A 22583-nucleotide genomic window follows, 5' to 3' on the forward strand; every position below is an offset into this window, starting at 1 on the left:
CGAAGGAATCACTCGATTGTGTAGACAGAAACCTTGATTGGATTGAAGAAAATCTTCGAGCAATAAGGAAGATACGAATGTCGTCGGCAACCATACCGAGGTATTCGTCTTCTTCTTCGCTCCCCTCGTCCGCTCCATGCAAATGCCATCAGTCCTGCCATAATTACCCTCCGCTAGAGCTCCCTCTCCGATGGCATGATTCGCCGCCAAAGTATCCGCCGCTCGAGTGTCTGATGCGATGGCGAGATCCTCCGCCTCCACAGACTACTTCGCCTAAATCAAATCCGATCGCCCCACTTCTACTACAGCACGCAAACAACGAACCTACGCCTGGCGACGAGCGTGGTTCCGCGCCTGACGACGAGCTCGATTCAGTGCCTGGAGACAAGCACGATTCCGCGTCTGGTATACAATCCAGTTCTGTTGCCCGTGATTTTGCCTCCGATTCATCTAGCCTTCCCATAACGAACAAAGCAACTGCCGATCCCGCCTCTGCTGGGCTCATCGGAACACGCACAGAGCTACCGTCTTCCGTTCCTTTGGACTCGGAGATGCAAGATCCGACACTCACAACTGCTATGCCGATTCCATCTGACTACATCACCATGCCCTCCTGTGATGTCATTTCTTGGACTGCCATGCTAATGGCTTATGCTGATAATGGAGAGATCTCCAAAGCACGTGTGCCAAAGAGAAATGCTGCTTCATGGAACGCCATGATCTCAGCCTATGCAAGGGATCCAAAGTTACTTAAGGAGTCTTATGAGTTATTCTCTGCAATGCCTAACAAGAATAGCGTTACCTATGCTGCAATGATCACTGGTTTTTCCAGGGGAGGAATGCTTTTACAGGCTGAAGAAGTATAATGGAGGATGCCACCACGTTTGCAGGATCCGATTGGTTCGAATGCTTTGATTAGTGGGTATTTGAGAGTCGGTGAAATTGAAAAGGCTGTTCAAGTTTTCATAGGCATGGTTTTCAGGGATGTTTTTACTTGGAGCTCGATGGTTGATGGGTACTGGAAGAATGGGATGGTCTTGGAAGCAAGGTAGGCTTTTGAAGCAATGCTGGTGAAGAATGTAGTTTCTTGGACTGCTATGATACATGGTTATGCTAAAATTGGAGATTTAGAAGAAAGTTTGCAGCATTTCTCACAAATGAGGAAGGAAAATGTGAATGCTAATTCGACGACATTTGCAATTATGCTTGATGCTTGCGCTGAATTTGGCAGAAGAAGAGAAGGGACTCAGATTCATGGTCTGGTGATTGCAATGGGTTTTGAGCAGGATATCTTTTTAGCCAATACTTTGATTGTCATGTATTATAGGGTTGATAACATGTATGATGACAGGAAAATGTTAGATGCCATGAGCAGAAGGGATGCGGTTTCTTGGAATTCCTTAATTAATGGATACGTAGAACAGGATAAAATTGAAGAGGCCTGTGCACTTTTTTATTCCATTCCAGAGAAGGATGTTATTTCTTGGACTTCCATGGTGATGGGTTTCTCAAAAAGAGGGTGGACAGATGAGTCAATCAGTTTATTTGAATTGATGCCTCAAAAAGATGATGTTAGTTGGACTGCCATAATTTCAGGCCTTGTACATAATGGAAAGCTTGAAATTGCATGCCAGTGGTTCAGTAAAATGGTGAAAGAAGGGATCAAACTCAATCCTTTGGTGATAAGTAGCATGTTAAGTGCATTGGCTAGTTTGGCCATCTTAAAGGAAGGCATGCAGATGCACGCCTGTGTTGTGAAGATGGGATTAGATTCTAATATATTTATACTAAGCTCTTTAATCTCCATGTACTCAAAACGTGGAAATCTCAGTGAAGCTTGCCAAATTTTCTCTAGCATCAGAACCTCAAAAATTGTCACCATTAACTCGATGATAACAACATTTGCGCAACACAGTTTGGCACAAGAAGCATTTGATTTATTTAGAAAGATGCAGGGAGATGGTCAAATGCTCAATGAAATCACATTCCTTACAATACTCACAGCCTGTTCTCGTTCAGGTTTAGTTAAAGAAGGGAATAATTACTTCAATTCTATGAGGTCTGTTCATGGCATTGAACCGGGGCCTGATCACTACACCTGCATGGTTGATCTGTTTGGCCGTGCTGGTCTCCTGCAAGAGGCATTGAACTTGATCAACTCCATTCCTGATGGCCCCCATTCAGCAGCATGGGGGGCTCTGCTCAGTGCTACTGGGCAGCATTCAAATTGCAATCTGGCAAAGTTTGCATCTCATAAGTTTTTTGAGCTAGAACCAAAAAATGCAACGCCATATGCAGTTTTGTCAAAAAATTTTATGGCACTGCTGGGCTAAAGGAGGATGAGGAGGATCCACCAAATATGCAGATGGCTACGTCCGATTCCTTTGAGAACCAAGAAGATAGCATGGTTGGACCTTCCAAGCTGATCGCAGAGTTGACAAAGATAGGTGCAATTGGTACCCAGGGTATGCCAACTGTGCTTCAAGGCATTCATGAATGTCTTGAGATTATTGATTGGGCCACTCATAAGTTGGCTGCGGATGCGTTGGTTGTGCTTGCCTCTTATTCAGGTCCTTTGATTACTAATGAGACTTCTCCTATAATTGAGTCTCTTGAGGCTTGTTGTTTTGATAAGGTGAAGCCCGTGAGAGATAGCATGATGGAGGCATTGCAAGTTTGGAAAAAAATTTCAGACAAGGGTGATACTGCTATACCATAGGTTTCAATGGAGAGAAAAGTTGCTAATTTTGGAAATATTGAGAACAAAACCTTCGATCCAGGAATCTATCTTCTGCAACAACCTCTCTTTCAATAATGCATCTCGAAGGAGTATAGCCTTTTTTTTTACGCAAGGGGAGAATGATGCGAAGCATTTTAAGCTTGAAGTATTCCTTATGACACTTTATCTAGTTTGTTAGTATTAGCTTTTAGAATACTCTTTTAGCTTTACAAACATGAAGTATTGTAGAGGAAAGCTCATTGAAGAATATTAAGTCATTTTTAGCTTTGAAGCTTTGTTTCTCTTCTTCCCTGGATTGGGAGCCAAAAATCCTTCTTGCAAGTCGAGTCTTCTGACGATCCACTACATCACCAAGTAAGATTGTAAAATAAGTTAAATCTTCTGAGTGTAATATAAAATATAAATTTATTATTTCACATTAATGATTTACATATGAATACAACTTAGCTAATACATGTGATGAAGATGACATACTATGTGAGAATGCAGAAGCAGTTCTGATGCAAGATTTTGGTGAAAAGGGATTTGGGAATCCATCTTTTGATCTTACAAATTTTGTTGATGAATATTAGATTCATTAGGAGTGTTTTGCGTTTTAAGTTTTCATTATAAACAAGGTTTGACTCTAGGTTATGTTTGATCATGTTTAGTTTGTTCCTCCAACATTTATGAGTATGCTCTTTCATCATCCTTTTAGAAGTTTTCTTCACGAACTGGAAATAAATTAATATTGCTTACCTAATGTTTATTTAAATGTCTAAGGATCGCACTTCTATGGATTGTAGTGTTCTTTTAACAATGTTTAAGTCAGAGAGATTATGTTCTCATACTCATCCCATTCTATGGTTGACATTTCTTACGATTTGTTTTATTTACTTTTAAAATAAAATCTTAGAGGACCTTTTAATTTTGATATATTATGTCGTGCCTAGTTATTAAAGTCATCCCATTCTATGATTGTCATATATGAAATTGTTTTCTGATGGGAGAAATGAGCAAGTGAATAAGATATAGAATTTTGTTCAGGACAATTTTTTCATAAGAAATAAAACTTTTTTCTTTTATAGAATCTTGTTTAAAGCTTTATATTTCCCTTTTGATGAACTATATTAATATATTTCTGAATCATACCAGGAATCTAATTCTAAGGTAAAATTTGCATTTTTTACAATCTTAGTTCAAGTATAGCTGAACTAGATAGCAATACTTCATCCTTGTCATGCCCAGGTTGTGCATAGTTCCTCTTAAATCTGAACGTTTATCTTGACTAGGTGCAGCAAAGTTAGGTTTAGAGCGAATGTATTAGAATAAAATTTCTCATTCATTTTATAATTTTAATAATATGATTATTTATTACGTTATTCGGTTCGACCCCGACTCCACTGTGAGAACAATGAATCTCTCCTTCTTCCGATTCGTTATCCGATCCCATTTTCAGAACCTTGCTCAGAAGGTTGTGGCTCATGGATAGGAGAAATTATTCTGTGCGGAATCCGGTTATAGAGTTGTGTTCGAATGCCAGTAAAATCATTACATGTGGCGTGCTTACGTGGAAAATTAGGATATTCATTTGACTTCTTACCCGACCCGTTTGTCTTTTCAGACTTACTGCACATGAAGAGAAATCCGCAACAAATAAGCAGAAAATGCGCAACATATACGCAACAAATACTCAATAAATTCGTAACAAATACGCAATAAAATACTCAATCAATACGCACATTTTACGCAACGAATACGCAATAAATACTCAATCAATACGCAAGTCAAATAAATATCACGGACTTTTAACTTTTCATGTAAGCATCCGAACACAGCTCTATAACCAGATTCCGCACAGAATAATTTCTCCATGGATAGCAAGGCTGTCGTGCCGTTCCAGTCTTCTAGTTATGTTCCCAGTTTACCCTTCAAAGCACAAGAATTCAAACGTAGAACGCACTACTCACGATTGATATCATACCTTCATTTTTACGACTAAAGGGCTTTGTATCTGCCATCCCAAACTCTATGGAGACAGGAATACTATTCCTATTCAGCTCTTTGTGCGCCCCTCTAATGAAATTGGAGTGACCGTAGCAGTTCAGCAATCTTCCCTGGTTGCGTCCTCTTTTTTTTTTTTTCGATCTCCACCGTATGAACCACCATCCCTCGCTGTCTGACGGAGATCTAGGATTATAGGAACGTTGAGGTGCTGGTTAAGAGATGGGGCAGCAGTTGCTGATTTATAGCTTCGTGGCTCGAGGGACGGTGATATTGGCGGAGTACACGGAGTTCACCGGGAACTTCACGAGCATCGCCTCACAATGCCTACAGAAGCTTCCAGCGAGCAACAACAAGTTCACGTACAACTGCGATAACCACACCTTCAATTATCTTCTTGATGATGGATACAATAAGTTTTCGATCAATTTTATTTTTGATTTGGCTTGTTTTGTACGCTTAATTTGATTGATTAGGGGGTTTTGGGAGTTTTGTTTCCATTTCAAAGAGTGCGACGCAGCAGTAGATAGTTTTGTTGATTTGTTTTAGGGGTTGTTTGGTATCGGATTTACAGCGGGATTTAAGTCGGATTTACGCTAAATCCAGCCAAACAGTTTTTGTGCGGGCGTTAAATCCCGGGATTCGGTAAATCCCGAATTTAGGGATTTACGGCAAATATTAATAGAATTAGCTTAATTAATATAACTTAATATGTATGTATTATTAAATATTTAATTAATAGTGTAAATAATAATTAATGAATAATTTGTACTTAATATGTTATTAAATTTATAAAACATTAATTTTTATTTTTAATTATATATATTTTTTAATTTTTAATTATATTCTTCACATTTAAATTCCTAATTGCCATAAATCTTGAAATATGTTACCAAACAGTTTCTAAGGATTTAACATTTTACATACCAAACAGTTTTCACAATTTAACACATTTCGGATTTACTAAATTCGGATTTACAGGATTTACTAAATCCCACTAAAGTTAAATCCCACTTGTTGCCAAACAGCTCCTTAGAGGAGGACTTGAAGTCCAGCATTTTAGGGTTGGTATGTTGTTTCCTTGTTTATTAACCTTAAGATGTTGTCTACGGTTTGGACTCTGAGCGATATAGTTTTCTGATGCCTTCGGGATCTGCCTGTTTATGTATGTGAGATCCAGCTTTTGGGCTTGATGGGAGATTTTAATTTTCCGATCATGGTTGTAGAGTCACAATGAGTTTTATTTCATACTGCTTCCCGTCCTCAGGCTCGGTGGCTGAGGGTGATGAGGGCATCATATTTCGACATGTGTACCATCGCCGGGGACGACGATCGACGGCCCTGATTTAGAGCCTTTATCTGTGATGTTTTAGTTTTTATTAGTTTATTTCATGTTTCCATTTGTACCCCTATGAGGGATGTAGCACTTATTGTAGCCCAAGGGCATTTTCGACTTTATGCTTTTATTTTTCTGTCAGCCTATATATAAGGCTTGTATCATTGTATTTGAATTATTGTTGAATGAATGAAAATCTCCCATGTTTGTTCTCTTGGTGAGTGCATGAAGTTCTCTTGGTGAGTGCTTCCCCTTGAGATCTCTTAGTGAGTTCTCTAGTTATCTCGTTTTATTTATTTTGCTTTTGCATGATATCTTCCCCACTAGAGAATTCCTCAAATTTCCCTTCCCCTTGCTCTTGCCGCTGGCCTCTAGGGATTTCCCCACCGCCGGCCTAGCTCCATCCCGCCGCCCACCACCTCGCCGGCAAACACCTCTCATACGCATCCTCCCATATTTCTTTGCCAACCTCAAATTAGAGATTTGAAATTTCAAAATTTGAAATATTTCGTAATTTGGAAATCCAAATATGGAAAGTCTTCATGAGTAAAAAAATTTCAAATCAATTTAGTTTGGAGTTTTAAAATTCTTGCCACGTCATCCAATCAACCACTAAATCCCCCTTTCCCCTCCACAAATTGCTCTCCCTCCTCAAGCATGCCGCCGGCCCCATGATGCCCTCCCCCTTTAATTATTTCATTAATGCTCCTAATTCTAATTTGAAATTCAAATTAGGAGTCATTAATTTTCCCTCCCATCATAACAAAACTGAAATATTTCAGTTTATTCTCCTCCTCTCCCTCATCCTATACCGCCGGCTTCCCCCCTCTCTCTTCCCCATTAATTCCCAATTAAGGAATTAATTGCTCTCTCTTGGGAATTCAAATTTCCCCTCCCAAACTTCCCAAAACCTGAAATTTCTCTCAATTTTATTTTATTTCCTGCACCCATCCCTCCTCCCCTCCACACCAACCGCCGACCTCCCATCCCTGCTCCTACCCGCCGCCCCACCTCTCCTCTTTGGAGCCGTAGGCGTGGCGACCAACCTTCTATCCCTCAAATGATGCATGGAGGTTCCCGAGTGGAATTTCGGATTTGAATACGACGATCACGGATGAGTGGACATCCTCCGATCTCCTTTCTTTGACGTGGATTCGACTTCGACGACACTGTCGAGGAGTATTTGGCCCGGATCGTACCCACTCTAATAGAGACCGTCGACGATCATTTTTCAGTTTACACTTGGATCATTGAAGGGCGTCGTCTTCCACCACCTCTACGACCCGCGCCGACCTCTTCCTCCCTACGGATCTACGGCACCCTCGCCCTAGGAGTGGTCTCATCCATCGTGTGGTTCTTCTTCTCCCAACAAGCCTAGGAGTAGGTAAATGAGAGCGGCCTCAAGGTGAGACAATCGCTTTGTTAACCTTGGGATTCTAGTTGGTCTCTTCATTTGCTTTACGTTTATTAAAGTTGTTATTTTCTTGATCTTGCTAATTTAGGTGTAAGTGCTTGCCTAACCGTAGTTAACAACTAAGATTTCCGAAAAGCTTGAATCGAGAATAAGATTGAATTTGCAATTGTCATTACTTGAATAATCTTTTTTTCTAAATCTCTAAATTCAATACCTGGATTTACATCAGAGGGCTTTGGCACGAGCAACAAAGTCTTATATTCAAAAATTGGCATTAGTGTATGTCTTTGATTTGTAATTTGGTGCTCAACTGCTCCAAAAAAATAACAAAAATGTGATCAGTTGCATGTCTCTTTCTTTCATTATCTGAAACTGGTAAATTGATCAAAATCAGATGAAAATAAAGCTCGTTGGAATCTAAGTTACTGTTTGCATGGCTAAGATTTGTTTAGGTGGTTGTGAAAAAAAAATGGCGATAGATACATATTCTCTTCAGTTATGCTTCATTCAAATTTGTTCTATCTGCTCAGCATTGCGTGCGAATTTGTTTTTCTTTTTCAACCTTTACATGCAGAAAATTGTTCGCTGCCATAGTTTTTTGATGGCTTAAATTATTTAAATCAAGTGAGAGGCTGGATCTAGTTTTCTTTTGAAAATTTTACCATCTCCAGCTAGCTTCATTTTGTGTTAGCTCATAGATTGGCTAAACACTCTTTGTCTTTAACTAATATGATTGTTTCTTTTTTTATCAAATATGCAGGTAATGTTTATGATGCTCTTAGGGCTTTGCACTTTTTTGTTTAGCATTTTGATGTTTTTCTATTCAAATTTTCCAATATATAATTTTTTTTGTTAAGTTGAAATATATGATGGTGAATTTCAACTTTAGAGGCTATACAAGGCATGACATGTTTGATTCTATTTGCATTTGATCTTGAGCCAAAATGTATTCAAGTTAATCTGGTTTACTGTGAATTGTTAAATAATGCATTCTGGAAGTATTTTGGTAATGAGGCATTGGATATGTGTTTTGAGCTTCTTTAGGGGCATGAAGCATATTGTGAGGTGTATGTATGTAGCTGCATCCTTGGCACTAAGGTTCTATTTAATAATTTCTCAAGACATTTCTTTAATCTTCTTAGTTATATGAATGACATTAACCTGGAATCCTACACATAATATGAGTTGTTTGATCTAAAGTTTACTAAATGCCATGTTTTGTGTTGTCATCTTGACCGACAATTTGTGTTTTTTTCTGGATTAGGTCATTTGAAGCACATATTTTTTTATCTTACTTTAAGATTGAAAGATAATCAATGATTTTTTTTTCTAATTAATGTGGTCTCAATACCTGTCCATTTAAGCATGGCATTGTAGATTGCATGGTGTGCATAACAAGTCAACATGGCTTGATGTAAATGTTAACTTCCCACTTCAGATTGAGCTGGTGTAATATTTCTCTACAAAAACAATCCTTTCGAAGCTACTATAGGTTGATTTTATTAACAAGTTCAACTAAAAAAAAACTAGTGAACTATTCACTAGTTGAGATACCAATTGTAGGTTGTTCTCACAAAAGGTAGTGAACTTCTTTACAATGCATGTGCTTTTTATCTAAGTAAATATGTACAACCACCTATATGTTCTAATCCATACTCAACATTTTCTGACATGCTTTCCAACCTTTTTGGACTAACTTGGATTCTCTAAATAAACATTAAAGATACTTAGTGTAGAAATGTAATACTGTTCTCTTTGGTAACAAAATACTTCTGTAAATAATGCTTTACTTTAGACATGCCTTCATTATCACTTGCATTGAGTAATATATTATTTTAGTATATTTTCATAAATGTTTAGCATGATTAAGATGTTGTTGAATGCTTGAAAAAGATAAAATATTTGGCAATACTATTTTAAAGCCTAATTTTTTCAAGAAATTAATAGAATTTGTTAAACCAAGCCCTTGGACTTTGCTTGAGACCATATATGGCTTTCTAAATTGGCATCTTCAACTTTCTCACCCTTGGATCACCTCTGTTACCATTAAATCCTCCATATCCACCCATTCCCCGTGGAGGTGGACCCTAAGTGTCCCGATCCTCCCTTCTACACTCATACCCAAACCCTCATTCAACCCCCAAATTTTTACATCACTAATCCTACCCCCCCCCCCCCCCCCCCCCCTTCCTCTTTCAAATTCAGCACCTCTTTGCTCGTATCATCCCCCCCTCTTGCAAATTCAGCATTCATCCTTTCATACCTACTACTCATCTCCTCCCTAGAAATAGGTTCTAGTGGAGGCATCTCATCCTCTCCCTCCAAAATCTCCACCTCTTGGCTTTCCTCTCCCCTTAGTAGATAGGATTTCCATCAATTCCTTGGCCATCGATGGCTCCCTTTGCCTTCGGTGTCGTCATTTTAGGTTGGGCCTCAAACAACTTCCTCAACATTTCTTCCACGACGACAAACTTCACTTCCATCTTTTCACAAACAGTTAAGAACTTATTTTCAAATTTGAAAATCTTCTCCACAAAAATCTGATTTTAGTTGTCCTATCACTCCTTCCAATACTTCTACTTTCCTCCTGGTCATAGGTACCACTAATTAATGTATTGATACCAATTTGATAAGGAACGCTTGCAGGAAACAAGAATTCCCCGGTTGAATTTGAATTTCAGCACTTTACAAAAACAAATTTGAGAAGAATTTGAAGAAATAACCAGAAATAAACCTATTTAATTGATAATACTAGAAGAAAAACACAAGATACAGTTGGATCTTCTATTGTAGAGGAAGATCTGGCTCTCCCAGCTCTCTAGATGTTGCTAGAGCCCAAACAAGAACAAAGAACTCCAATTTCAGCCAAAAATCATAGATGAAAAATTGAAAGTCAAACTCTAGAAGAAAAATCCTTCTTAAACAACATTAATTCCCCCTAATTAACCAACTGCCCCCTACTATTGGAAATTTCCCTCCTAATTCCCCCATAATTTAGTTTGTGGACCCCACGCTCAAGGGGGCGGCAATGCTGGGGCGGAAGCCCCTTGTTCCACCTCTTGTAGATCATGACCGATCCTGGATGGACTGGCTGGACCGGTCTAACAATATTGTCCTAGGTTGCATTAGGAACCATATTCCCTTTACTGTCCTATCTCACTTAGTTCTTTCATTTGATGGATGAAAAGAAAGCTTGGTGTTTGACCAATTTCTCGAGGCATAAAATCTTGACCTCAAATCCCTTGTATGAACTACTAATGTTGTTTATGTGCTACATGGATTTTTGTTCATTTTTTGCTTCTAATTAACCGTAGTGTGAAACATTTGAGGAAAATCCGCATTGCTTTATAATGAATTATATCATGTTATGCTCCACAACGCCTTCTCTTAATACCCTCTGCTTGGTATTGTGTCTTAAAGTGTTTTTTTGGTTCCATCCAAGTACTTAGGGCAATACTAACACTTAAAATGGTATCTCTTGATTGTTCCTCCTCCATCTTAGGAGGCACATTCGAGGAAAATCTTGGTTGAGTTATAATGAATTCCAACACATTATGCTCCAGAGCACCTTTCTTTAATACCGTGTGCTTGGTAATTTCTCTTTTTGTTGATAGAGTGTCTAAAAGTTTTGTTTTGGTGCCATCCAATTACTTAGAAAATGCTAACACTTAACTGGTAAGTCTCTTGATAGAGTTTGTTGGGGTTGGTCGTTGTGCAAGTTACCTTCTATTTTCATGTCACAAAAATTGTTTTCTTGTTTCGTAACAGTTCAAAGCACATTTATCCTGCCAAAATTCAAGGCAACTCTAATTGAGTCTTATATTCTTTTATTGTTGATTCAATGTGACTTATATCTAAGGCTGGCTAAAGTTTGTTTCAATTTTTCTGCTGCTGCTCTTCTTTTCTTTTTTTTTTCTTTTCATTTAGCTGAGACTACTGTTAAATGCATCTATTCCTGATAGAATTTACTTGAAACACTTAATGAGTCTAAATTCCTTTTTGATTGTTTTAATATGACTCTGGATTTAAGGTTAGCTAAAATTTGCCTCGATTTTTTTTCTTTGCCTTTTCTTCAATTTTTGTTTTTTGTTTTATGGGGACGGGCTGATGTTAAGTTTTATTGACTCTCTTCCCCCACCCACATGAACACAGCAACCCACAATAAAAGATTAGCTAAAACATGACATTTCTAATGCTATGAATGATATGAAATAAGTGATTTTACCACAGTAAATTGGTTATAATACAGAACTTGTCTTTGTAAAACAGATCTTATATAATATTAAAGAGCAGATCCAGGAAAATTAGAAGTGATGTTTGGAAATGATTTTCTGCTTTGTTATGCCGTGGTAACAGTTGTCACTGCTGATGAGTGATATACATAATAGACTTTGTGACTATTTTCAGTTCTAGTGTAGATAATGTTGAATCCTTTTGGGTCCTCAACTTTCGTAGCAGCTGAGCCATGTTGCAGAAGCTTTCATTACTTTTTGGAAATTTTTAACGGTGATAAACATAAGTGATTCCTGTGAACTCTCTTTTGTTTATGGTTGATATCTACTCCAACTAGTTTTGCTTTTGCAGCATATTGCGTAGTTGCAGTTGAATCAGTTGGAAGACAAATCCCCATTGCTTTCTTGGAAAGGGTCAAAGAAGATTTCACCAATACATACGGGGGAGGAAAGACTGCAACTATTACTGCCAATGCACTCAAACGGGAATATGGGTAATAACTTCGATCGCATGTGCTTCTATTTGATGGGTTGCTCTATCCTCTTAACTGTCTACTGCTCCGTTTTGCTTAATATCAGTCCAAAGCTGAAGGAGCACATGCAGTATTGTGCTGACCATCCTGAAAAGATTAGCAAATTTGCTAAATTTAATGCTCAGGTCTCATAAGATAAAGGAGTCATGATGGAGAACATATAGAAGGTCACTTTTGTCTTGTTAGTGGTACATTTTCTTTTGAATTTTTTTTCCTTTAGAGCTTCAACTGATTATTTAAACTTTTTTTATTCTGACTTTCAGGTTCTAGATCGTGGAGAGAAAATTGAGCTCCTGGTTGACAAGAATGAAAATCTTCGCTCCCAGGTAATTGTCTCTATTTATCCTTCATAAAGAACTTTGAAGTGATCTTAGAAGTACTCCAAACTTTCTATCTCTCTTTCTCTCTCTCCACTTTTTGGTGCATGTAGGCGCAAGATTTTAGGTAGCAGGGAACCAAGATGAGCAGAAAGAGGTGGATGCAAAAAATGAAGGTGAAGCTAATCATCTTGAGTATCATCATCGCCTTAATCCTCATCATTGTCCTGTCTGTCTGCCATGGCTTCAAATTTTAGTGCGGATTAGTATTGAGGAACGGCTTTCCTCGCTTGGTTGCTGCCTGCATCTGAGTTTCTGATCATCATCAGTATTGATTTTGCGAGTATAAGTGCTCTTTTTGACAATTTCTTGCCTGAATTGGCTCAACATGGCTTTTCTGTCAATACATCGTCCGGGTATATGATTGTCTTTGCATGCATAGCATTAGTACTGGCTTAGGATATTTTTTTTCTAAAAAAACTAGTTGATGTATACACGCAGTTTTTTGAATCTACGTTGTGGTGTGTATCTGTTCAATGCTTAGTGCCTTGCATCCAAATCTTAATTCATGCTAAGCCTCAATTTAATTAAATTGCAACTCTGGTAACCCTTAACCCTTGGGCTTTTGCATTGAATATCCTAAACAAAGCCTTAATCTTTTGGTTTATAAAAGTCTGAATATCCTATTTATTCAACTCTCCCATCATCTTCTCGTAATGCAAAATTACATTTTAACCCCCATAAGATTTCCAAAATGTCTGGTGTTCTATGATTTTTAAGGAAAAGAAAAAACTAAAAAAGTGCATAGAAGGGAGATCATTCAATTTTTAGTTTATGCATAAATATTTATCTACATTAAGTTGAAAAAAGGAAAAGAAGTATTAGAAAAAGAGAATCAATTTTAAGACAGCTTTTTAAATATTTAAGAATCCATTCTTATTATTTAACTAATCTGTATAGACAAAAAAAACTTGAATGGTTAGTTTTTTTTTTTTTTTATAATGGAAGTATAGTCTTTTTAAAAGGAAAGTACTATTAATTAATGTGAAAGAAATTATAATAAGCATATTGCAGTAGCAAAATTGGAGAAATTATTATGTGTAAAGTTCTGACGTAGCTTGCGTCCACTCCAATTAGAATAGGTCACGTCAGTCTGTACATAGCTTGTGTGCAATTTGGACACAACATGTATATAAAACGTACATAGTATACCGGAGATTTGACTTGTTATGATTGGAGGAGTCCAGTTGCCATTCGGACTCCGCATATATTAATTTCTTGCAAAATTGGAGGATCAAATCTTGATATTTAAAAATTATTTAGAGGTTAGGGAGATTTTTTTCCTTGAACAACATGCCATTAAAATAAAAAAAGGAAGATTTATATATGTAGCACACAAAAGTTGGGCCTTAAGTAGGACGTCGGGCCTTAAGCAGGACGTTGGGTCTCCAGCAGGGCGTCGGGTCTTCAGCAGGACGTCGGGCCTTAGGCAGGACGTCCGGTCTTCGGCAGGACGTTGGGTCTTCCGCAGTGGTGCAACGAAACTACGGCGAGGCTTCGGTGGTGGTCCGGCGAGGTTCCTGCGGTGGTCCGGCGGTGGCCCGGCGAGACTCCTGCGGTGGTCCGGCGGTGGCCCGACGAGACTCCTGCGGTGGTCCGGCGAGACTCCTGCGGCGGCCCGGCGGTCGTCGGAGAGGAGCTCCCTCCTCTTCTTCCTTCTCTTCTCTTCTCCTCTCTCTTGCCTGGCTCCCCCTCTTGTGAAGAATGAGGGCTCTATTTATAGATTTTCTGGAGTGGCATGGCCCGTAAATAGGTGTGAGATCAAGGGCGAATAGGAAGTGGTTTGAATGGACGGCCGATAGTGAACCTTCGATCATGCACCGTTTGCTAGACATTTGAATGCCTTAGTGATGTCGGAATTCGGTGATCTTGACCTTTGTAAAAGGGCTCGAGAGAATCCACTAAAGATGTGAGACCTATCCGAGGTTGTATGTCGGAGCCTTTGCTCGACGACGTTAACCTGTGTGGGAGAGGTCAAGAGAATCCACCAATGATGTAAGACCTATCCGAGGTTGTATGTCAGAGCCCTACTCGATGACGTTAACCTGTGTGGAAGAGGTCGAGAGAATCCACCAATAATGTAAGACCTATCCGAGGTTACATGTCAGAGCCCTGCGATGACGTTAACCTTTGTGGATGAGGTCGGAAGAATCCACCAAGGATGTAAGACCTATTCGAGGTTGTATGTCAAAGCCCTGCTCGATGACGTTAACCTGTGTGAAAGAGGTCGGAAGATTCCACCAAGGATGTAAGACCTATCCGAGGTTGTATGTCAGAGCCCTGCTCGATGACGTTAACCTGTGTGGATGAGGTCGGAAGAATCCACCAAGGATGTAAGACCTATCCGAGGTTATATGTCAGAGCCCTGCTCGATGACGTTAACATGTGTGGATGAGGTCGAATCGTATCCCCCTGGGATCGATTTGCCTTGATTGGGAGGGGGCGAATGCCGCATGTATCTCAAATCAAAGGTGAAGAATGGTCTATTTTTAGACTGTTACTGCCTTTTTGAGGTTGATATTAAGATTTTGCCCAAGGAGTAGAAGTCTCGTAAGGGACTGTATAAATCTTATAATTGATTGGAAGCATCCTTGCATTTGCTGGGATTTTCCTGTAATATCATCTTGATGTTGGAAGTATTTGAGGGATCTTCTTGATCATACTTGGAGTCAAAGTTGCCCCCCAGTTCGATCTAATTTCCATGAAATTGATGAAGCAATGGCTAATGTTAGCAAGTGGATATTAACGTCCTTCTGAGGTTGGAGCAATAATTGCCCCCCAGTCGGGAATCACGTTCCCACAGACGGCGCCAAACTGTTGCGGTCTGAAAGATTCGTGGCGGTAGAGTGAGTAAACTTTTGTCTTAGCGATGCACGAATATCCAACACAAAAACAGAAAGAGAGAAGTAGAACACCAAATCTTTTTTACGTGGAAAGCCCGAAGAGGGAAAAACCACGGGGCCTTGCCCAGGTGAAAATATTCCACTAAACTTGAGTGAATTACAAGGGTTGACCCGTCCCTCGATTTAGAGGCTGTCGAATTACAGTGATTTGGAGAGACAGTCAAAGGTCTGGAGATGGTCGTACGGATGTCCGGCAGGTGGCGGCCGGGCGGTAGTCCGACGAAGGTCGGGCTGAAGTCTGGTAGGCGGCGACCGGGCGATGGTCTAGCGACGGGCGGCAGCCGAGCGGTAGTCCGACGAAGGTCGGTCTGAAGTCCGGCTGCAGGCAACAGGCAGGGCGGATGGCAAGCGGTGAATACGGCGGTGGTCGCACGGACAGGCTTCAGGCGGCAACGGGCGGTGGTCAGCGACAAGGCATGGCGCCAGTGGTCAGCGGCAGGGCAGCCATGCGTGGTACCGCGACGGCAAAGGGCGGCGGCAGTTGGTCCAGCGCAGGCGGCGCCGGGCGGTTCCGACGGCAGAGCGGCGCGGGGTTCGGTGGCGGCGGCGGTCCGTGCGGTGGTCGGCGGCAGGTGGAGCGGCGGCCGGGCGGTTGTCGACGGCAGGAGCGGCAGCCGGCGGTGGGTCCGCGACAGGGCGGTGGTGCTAGAGCTCTTGAAGCTCAGAGCTCTCTCATTCTCAAGCCAAAGGTCCCCTCTGTAGAGGTGGTCTTATTATAGATTTTCATGAGTGGCGCACCCCGTAAATTTAGAGAAGATCCGGGGCAAGTTCAGAGTGCTCCATCGGATGGCTCGTATTGATTCCCACGATCGAGAGAGTTTTTAACTGTTTAAGTGCCTTAACAGTGTTCGGAATTCAGAGATCTTGGGCTCGTTGGATTCGTTCTCGCCGAGATGCTCGATTTGATTATAAGCATGTCATTTGGATATCATTCATTATCAAATAATACTTTAAACCTTCCAAATGTGGTCCGGGCCCCGATTTGGACCCATTTGGGCTTGGGTTGGACCAATTTCGGTGTTGTTCGGTTCGTCCCTTTGAGAGTTCAATTGATTGAAGTTTGCTGAAAAATCCATTTGAATATGCTCGAGATTCGTGCTCGATCAAGGCAATTTCTTAGGACGTATCATTCTTATTGTCCGAAGTACCAATAAGGTGAATTGGCGGTGAACGGATTGAGAGAATTTAATGTTATTTTCATATTTATTATATTATATATAATAGTAATGCTCTATAAATAGATTATTAAAATTGGAGTGTTTATCGATAAAATTAGGGGTGACAATTCGGGTCAACGGGTCGGGTCGGGTCCAACCCGAGTTGACCCGGGCATAAACGGGTTTATCAGAATCCGACTTGTTTGGCTAAATGAGTCAGGATATACAATTCGGACCCGACCCACGTGGGATACCGGGTTGACCCGACCAGACCCGCGAACCCGAATCGGACTTAATGGGATTTCAAAAAGTTAATTTACATGACATTGATTGGATGTATTTTTTTTTCTTATATATATGCGTATTATAATCTCATTGATTCGATTATTATTTTTTGTTTGTTTAATGTTAAATATAGACATATATCTTAATATATATAATTTTTTTTCAAAGAAATTTTATAATAAAAAAAAAAGTTTATTAAAATTTAGTTACATGGCATCAATTATTTGTATGTTTAAAAAATTTAATGGAGTTCAAATAATTTCTTAGCCATGTTTAGAACAATTTTACATCATTATTTTTATCTTTAATTTCAACAAATTTTTTACTAACGGGTTAGTCGGGTCGACCCGCAGGTTTTCGGGTCAACCCGAACCCGGCCTTTTTAACAAACATGTCAAAATTTGAACTCGGACCTGACCCATTTAACAAATGGGTTGACCCAAACTCAAATTATTCCCGATCGGATCCGAGTCGGATTTAGAATCGTGTCAATTTTTGACACCTCTATAAAATTTAAAAAGAAAAAAAAAACCTGATGCCACGAATACTCATTTCCGCTGTTTTTTCCCCATGTCCCCACTGCCATACGGATATAAAACGCGTTGTTTTGCATGTTGGGTCGCTGGGGTTTTAACGGATTCCTTGAGCTTTGGCTTCACACTCCCAACTAGGGTTTTTAGAGCGGCGGCGCCCGCCCCCTCTTCCGTGTCCCCTCCTCGACCAACGCTTCTAGCGATCAAGTCGCCTAAACCCGCGACAACTATGGACCGATACCAGAGAGTCGAGAAGCCGAGGCCTGAGTCCACCATTAACGAGAATGAGATTCGGATCACTGCTCAGGGCCTCATTCGCAATTACATTAGTTATGCCACCACCCTTCTTCAGGTAGATACACCACCGCGTTTCTTTCGCATATTCTCTTTCATGATCAAAGTAAGAAATGCTCCTAATGCCCGCTCGGGGTGCGACTGTTGCCTATCCACATAGATCACGGGCCATCAAGATGTCTAGTTTTTCATCATCTACTCTCTATTTATTGTCTTGTATATGTTCTTTATTTTTCGTTGCATGCACTCTGAATCTGTTTGATCGATGGTAATTTGAGCTGATTAGTAACCTATTACGCCGGTTATTATCCTTTTTTGTGATATGTATATATATATTTTCATCCTGTTAAGATAAATCGATTATTCCTTATGGCGTTTCATTCTCATTGAGAGTGATTTTTCTTGTTTTGATTATGCTCAATGTATATAATTGAAACTTCAAGAAGCCTTTCTGAGCATGTAGTTCTCAAGCAACTTTTTTGAGTCAGGACAATGGCGATCAAAGTTGTTATTGATTACACAGCTCTATTTGCTGATGGTTATGCAATGTCTGTTTATATGCATTTTCTTTCACTCCTTGAGTTTTCTTTTTCATTCCGTGGTGTGTGTTTGTGGTGACTCTCCCGTTTGTCAAAATGTTTGTGGTAAATTCTAATTGATGTTATGATGTCTTCCATCGTAGATTGGTTTATTCAGGTTCCATTTGAGATTTTGTACTTTTGATAGCGGGAATATATTTATGCTACGTGCTGATGCTTTTCATGATAAGGCTGCATTCTTAACCCATATGAATGTTTAAATAAATCTTATGGAACTAGTTATATTTTGTATCTACTTGCAGCTAGACTAAGCGATACTGAGTTGGCCCCTCTAGAAGTTGGGAAAAAAAAAACTTATTATGAAAATGAGTACCTTGGCATTTCATATCAGAAGTGAAATTTTGCAATGTTCGCGGCTAATAATTCTGCATAATGGTAGATTCATTTCTGTAATTTTTTGCTAGAGACGAGTGTGTTAAACAAAATTTACATTTCATTTCCTAAGGAATACCTGATCATAACCATTATGTAACAGATTTTATTTACCTATTTACTTGCATTATAAGGATGCCACCTGAGTTATAAAGCCTTAAAAAAAAAAAGAAGGTTTTTCTATATATTTTGGTGCTTATTGTAAATGCTGGAATGGCCCTTGCATGAATGCTGCCCCTTTCATTTATGTCTACCTCACTTATAATGTTTCCTTTTCTTCATCTCTCTTGAAATGTTCTATGAGGTTGTCCTTTCTTCTTTTTTTTAGTAGTAGAGTGTAATGTTTAGTTTTAGTTGCAATTCATGTGGTGCCAGCATTTAATCTTTCAAAACATGCCCCCAACACTTTTTCTTTCAAGTAATGGGGTGCAAAACATTCAACTTGGCAGTCTGTGATTCTTTAGGTTTAGTGAATATGTGAGACACTCCATTCTTGTTTCCGTCACATGATACATATAATTTTGATAAAATTTCTGTGGTTCTCAACCTCTATTTCTTTGTTACTTTTTGTTGAAATGATATATTATCACATACTTGGTCTAGAAGGCGGTAAACCCTTACAACATGAGACGTGATGAAGGGATAAAAAGACCTATTTTGTATTCACAAAGAGAATCATGCATATAAATGAGGAAGTGAAATAAAGAGTCAATTTATTAATAGAAGTTCAAATAACCAATACATCCAAATAACAAGAATTCTGATATAAGCTAATAGAAATATAAATAGAACGAAAAGCAAGAAAGAAACTACCCAATCTTTATAATAAAAAAAGCATAATCAACTACTACAAAATAATAAATATAAAAAATAGTCTACTAATGGTAACTTTGCTCTTGAGGTGGCAGTCCATCAAATACGCCTGCAGGACCTGTTGAAAAAGTAATGGGTGATCAAACTCAGCAAGTAACTCTTATCTATCAAAACCTAAACAACGAAGGAGTGAGGCATGCATTATGAACAACCAAAGGGTGAAAGTAACAACCTAAAGTCACCAAACCAAAGTAGTAATGACATATGTCATATTTATGATAGAAAACATCCACCCTAGTGGAGGAAATTGCTGAATTTCAAAGAAAATTCAGGCAGGAAATTCTGATTTACTAGAGAAAAGAGCAAGCAAGAGCTCCAATTCAATAAAAGAATGAGAAAAGTAGCGAACGATACAAGAATCTTCAATTAGAGAGGAAGATTCAACTCTCCAAATCTCTAGCCAAAGCCTAGAGCCCAAATGCAAACCCTCGATCTCAAATTCAGATTGCAAAATTCAAGATAACACTAACCCTAGCCAAAAGGAAATTACTTAAAGCAAAATACAATTTATTAATCCTTAAATGGCCCCCAAGTTTGAATTTTCTCTCATAAACCCCTTGCCCAATCAATGATTGGGCCCCACACATGTTTCGCCCCCCTCTAGGTTCCACCTCATGTAGTAATGAATCAGTCCAGGAGGGATAAGTTCAGCTGGGGCCGGCCTAACTTTACCCCCCTCTCAAAGACTCACCTTGTCCTCAAGGTGAAATGAAGGAAATTGATGCTTCACCCTCTTATATGGTTCCCAAGTAGCGTTGAAGTTGGGAATGTCCCTCCATTTAATAAGCACTTCTTTGTTCCCCTCTTTATCTGTCCTCACTCCTTTAAACTACTGTGGTTCTAAGACCGCTTCCAATTCCCCGGTTAGAGTTGCTAGTAAATTTGTACTAACTACATGCTCCCCCAGAGCTCTCCTCAACTGTGATATATGGAAGACTAGGTGTATAGCGGCAGATGGGCTAATTTTAAACGGTACACAACCGCTCCAATCTTATCCAATATCTCTTAGGGGCTAAAGTACCTCGGGGAAAATTTCTAGTTTCTCATGTTGACCACTGTCCTCTATCTGTAGGGTCGTAGTTTTAAGAACACCCTCTCCCCCACTTCAAAATAGATGTCTCTCTTATGTGCATTTGTCTGCTTCTTCATGATCTTTTGTGCCATCAACATATGTTTCTTCAACTCATCCAACACTCTATCTCTTTCCTCTAAATATTGTTCTATTAAGGAAACTGGTGTGCTTCTTTTCCCAAAGTGCACTAAGTATTAGGGTTTCTTCCATACATCACCTTGAAAGGGGTCATCTGAGAAGCTGAGTGGTGCAAGTTATTGTAACAATAGTTGGCCGATGCTAATCACTTGGCCCACATCCATGGTGTTTCAGAAACAAAGCACCTCAAGTAAGTCTCCAAGCTTCTATTGACTACCTCTATTTGTCCTTCCGTTTGTGGATGGTAAGTAGTGCTTATCTTAAGAACTGTTCATTAAATAACCTGAATAGCTCCCTCCAAAATTGGCTGAGAAATACTTTGTCTCGGTTAGAAACTATCAATTATGGAATCCCATGAAGTCTGACCACCTCTCTAATAAATGTTGCTGCCACGGTCATTGCGATATATGGACGCCGTTAATGAATGAAATGTGCGTACTTACTCAACCTATCCACCACCACCACCAAAATGGCTGTGAATCTCTTCGATCTTATTAGACCATCTATAAAATCCAATGACACTTCCTCCCATACCCTATTTGAAAGTGCTACGGGTTTTAGTAACTCCCCTGGAGTCATAGCCATGTATTTGCTACTCTGGCACATCTCACATCTGGCCACCATCTCATCCACATCTTTATGCATCCCTTCCAGAATAACTCAGCAGCCAGTCTTCTGTATATCTTATGTATCCCAGAATGGCCTGCAATTGCACTCCCATGGAACTCTTGCAGTAGGTGGGGAATATAGATGGAAGTTCGTGGCATCACAAACCTCCCTTGATGTAAGAGTCTCCCCCTCAAGTGAGTACCCAGAATGGCTACTCTTATCTTTCATCGCATCCTCCCTAATCTTCCTCAACTCCTCATTCTGCATACTCTCTTCTTTGATAGCCCCTCAATCCATCATCAGTGGTACTGAAATTGCCATCTCCTGGACCTCCCCAACACATCTTGATAAGGCATTAGTCACCTTTTTTTCAAACATGGCATGTACTAGATCTCAAAATCATAGCATGGCAATTTGGAACCTCCTCAAATTTTAGCCAAATTCAAGATGCCCTAGCCCTAGGAAAACAAACTATTTAATGCATACAATTCAAAAGGAAATCTCTAGACAGCCCCTACTTTGAAAATTCCCTCCCAACTCCCTTCAAAAATCTTCCTAAACAGCTCTGTCAGGCCTGGGCAGTCAGATCCTGCGTACAGGAGGCAAAGAACTTCTGCCTGTTTCTCACGAGCTAGTCCCGTAGGATCAATCTAACAATACTCCCCTCTCAAAGACCCACCTTGTCCCTAAGGTGGAAAGACGACACACTCCTCTATTCCCTCTTCATCACAAACGGTAAGAACCTGAAGAGTTCAGTCCTTACACCTGTGTCACAGCATATACCTCTCGTCGCATTTGAAATAGAGACCCTTCGCTCTTTTCTCCTGTAATTTTATTTTTGTGAGCTTCTTGAAGTTGTCCCCAGGTCATCCTCCTACAACTTTCTCCTTCAAAGTTTCCTGAATAGTATTAGGTGTTGGCTCCTTGGGTGCTAAACAAGTGGCGGTCATCCCAAGTCTTCTGAGATGCTACCTCCCATTCCTCTCTCTGGATGCCTCTGATCCTCCACCAACTGAGCTAGCTTCATAACCTCTCCTAAGTCAAGAGGCCTCATCACTCTAACCATTGTGCGGATCTTGGGTTCAGTCCCTTCATAAAATTCTCCTCTAGTACAGACTCTGGGAGTCAATCCA

The 22583-nt window shown here is 39.8% G+C and overlaps 2 protein-coding genes, 1 long non-coding RNA gene and 1 pseudogene across 3 annotated transcripts; all 4 read left to right on the top strand.

Annotated features, from left to right (window-relative positions):
* Nucleotides 1–1064: 1064 nt before the first annotated feature.
* LOC110103186 (pentatricopeptide repeat-containing protein At1g53600, mitochondrial-like) lies at nucleotides 1065–2719 on the top strand. Its single transcript, XM_020831785.1, has 2 exons — nucleotides 1065–2242; nucleotides 2299–2719. The coding sequence occupies exons 1-2, from the start codon at nucleotides 1065–1067 to the stop codon at nucleotides 2717–2719; spliced, it is 1599 nt and encodes a 532-aa protein (XP_020687444.1).
* Nucleotides 2720–4945: 2226 nt separating this feature from the next.
* LOC110103166 lies at nucleotides 4946–13004 on the top strand (annotated as a pseudogene).
* A 2855-nt stretch (nucleotides 13005–15859) lies between these two features.
* Nucleotides 15860–16237, top strand: LOC114581168 (glycine-rich RNA-binding protein 8-like). Its single transcript, XM_028700673.1, has one exon. It carries the CDS (start codon nucleotides 15860–15862, stop codon nucleotides 16235–16237), a length of 378 nt encoding a protein of 125 aa, XP_028556506.1.
* Nucleotides 16238–17577: 1340 nt separating this feature from the next.
* On the top strand, nucleotides 17578–18943 carry LOC110103167. The gene is made up of 2 exons (XR_003703026.1): nucleotides 17578–17845; nucleotides 18629–18943. It is a non-coding gene; the product is annotated as an uncharacterized LOC110103167 (long non-coding RNA).
* The last annotated feature ends 3640 nt before the right edge of the window (nucleotides 18944–22583 follow it).

Source organism: Dendrobium catenatum, unplaced genomic scaffold (genome assembly GCF_001605985.2).
Source record: "Dendrobium catenatum unplaced genomic scaffold, ASM160598v2 fragScaff_scaffold_1573, whole genome shotgun sequence".
NCBI lineage: Eukaryota > Viridiplantae > Streptophyta > Magnoliopsida > Asparagales > Orchidaceae > Dendrobium > Dendrobium catenatum.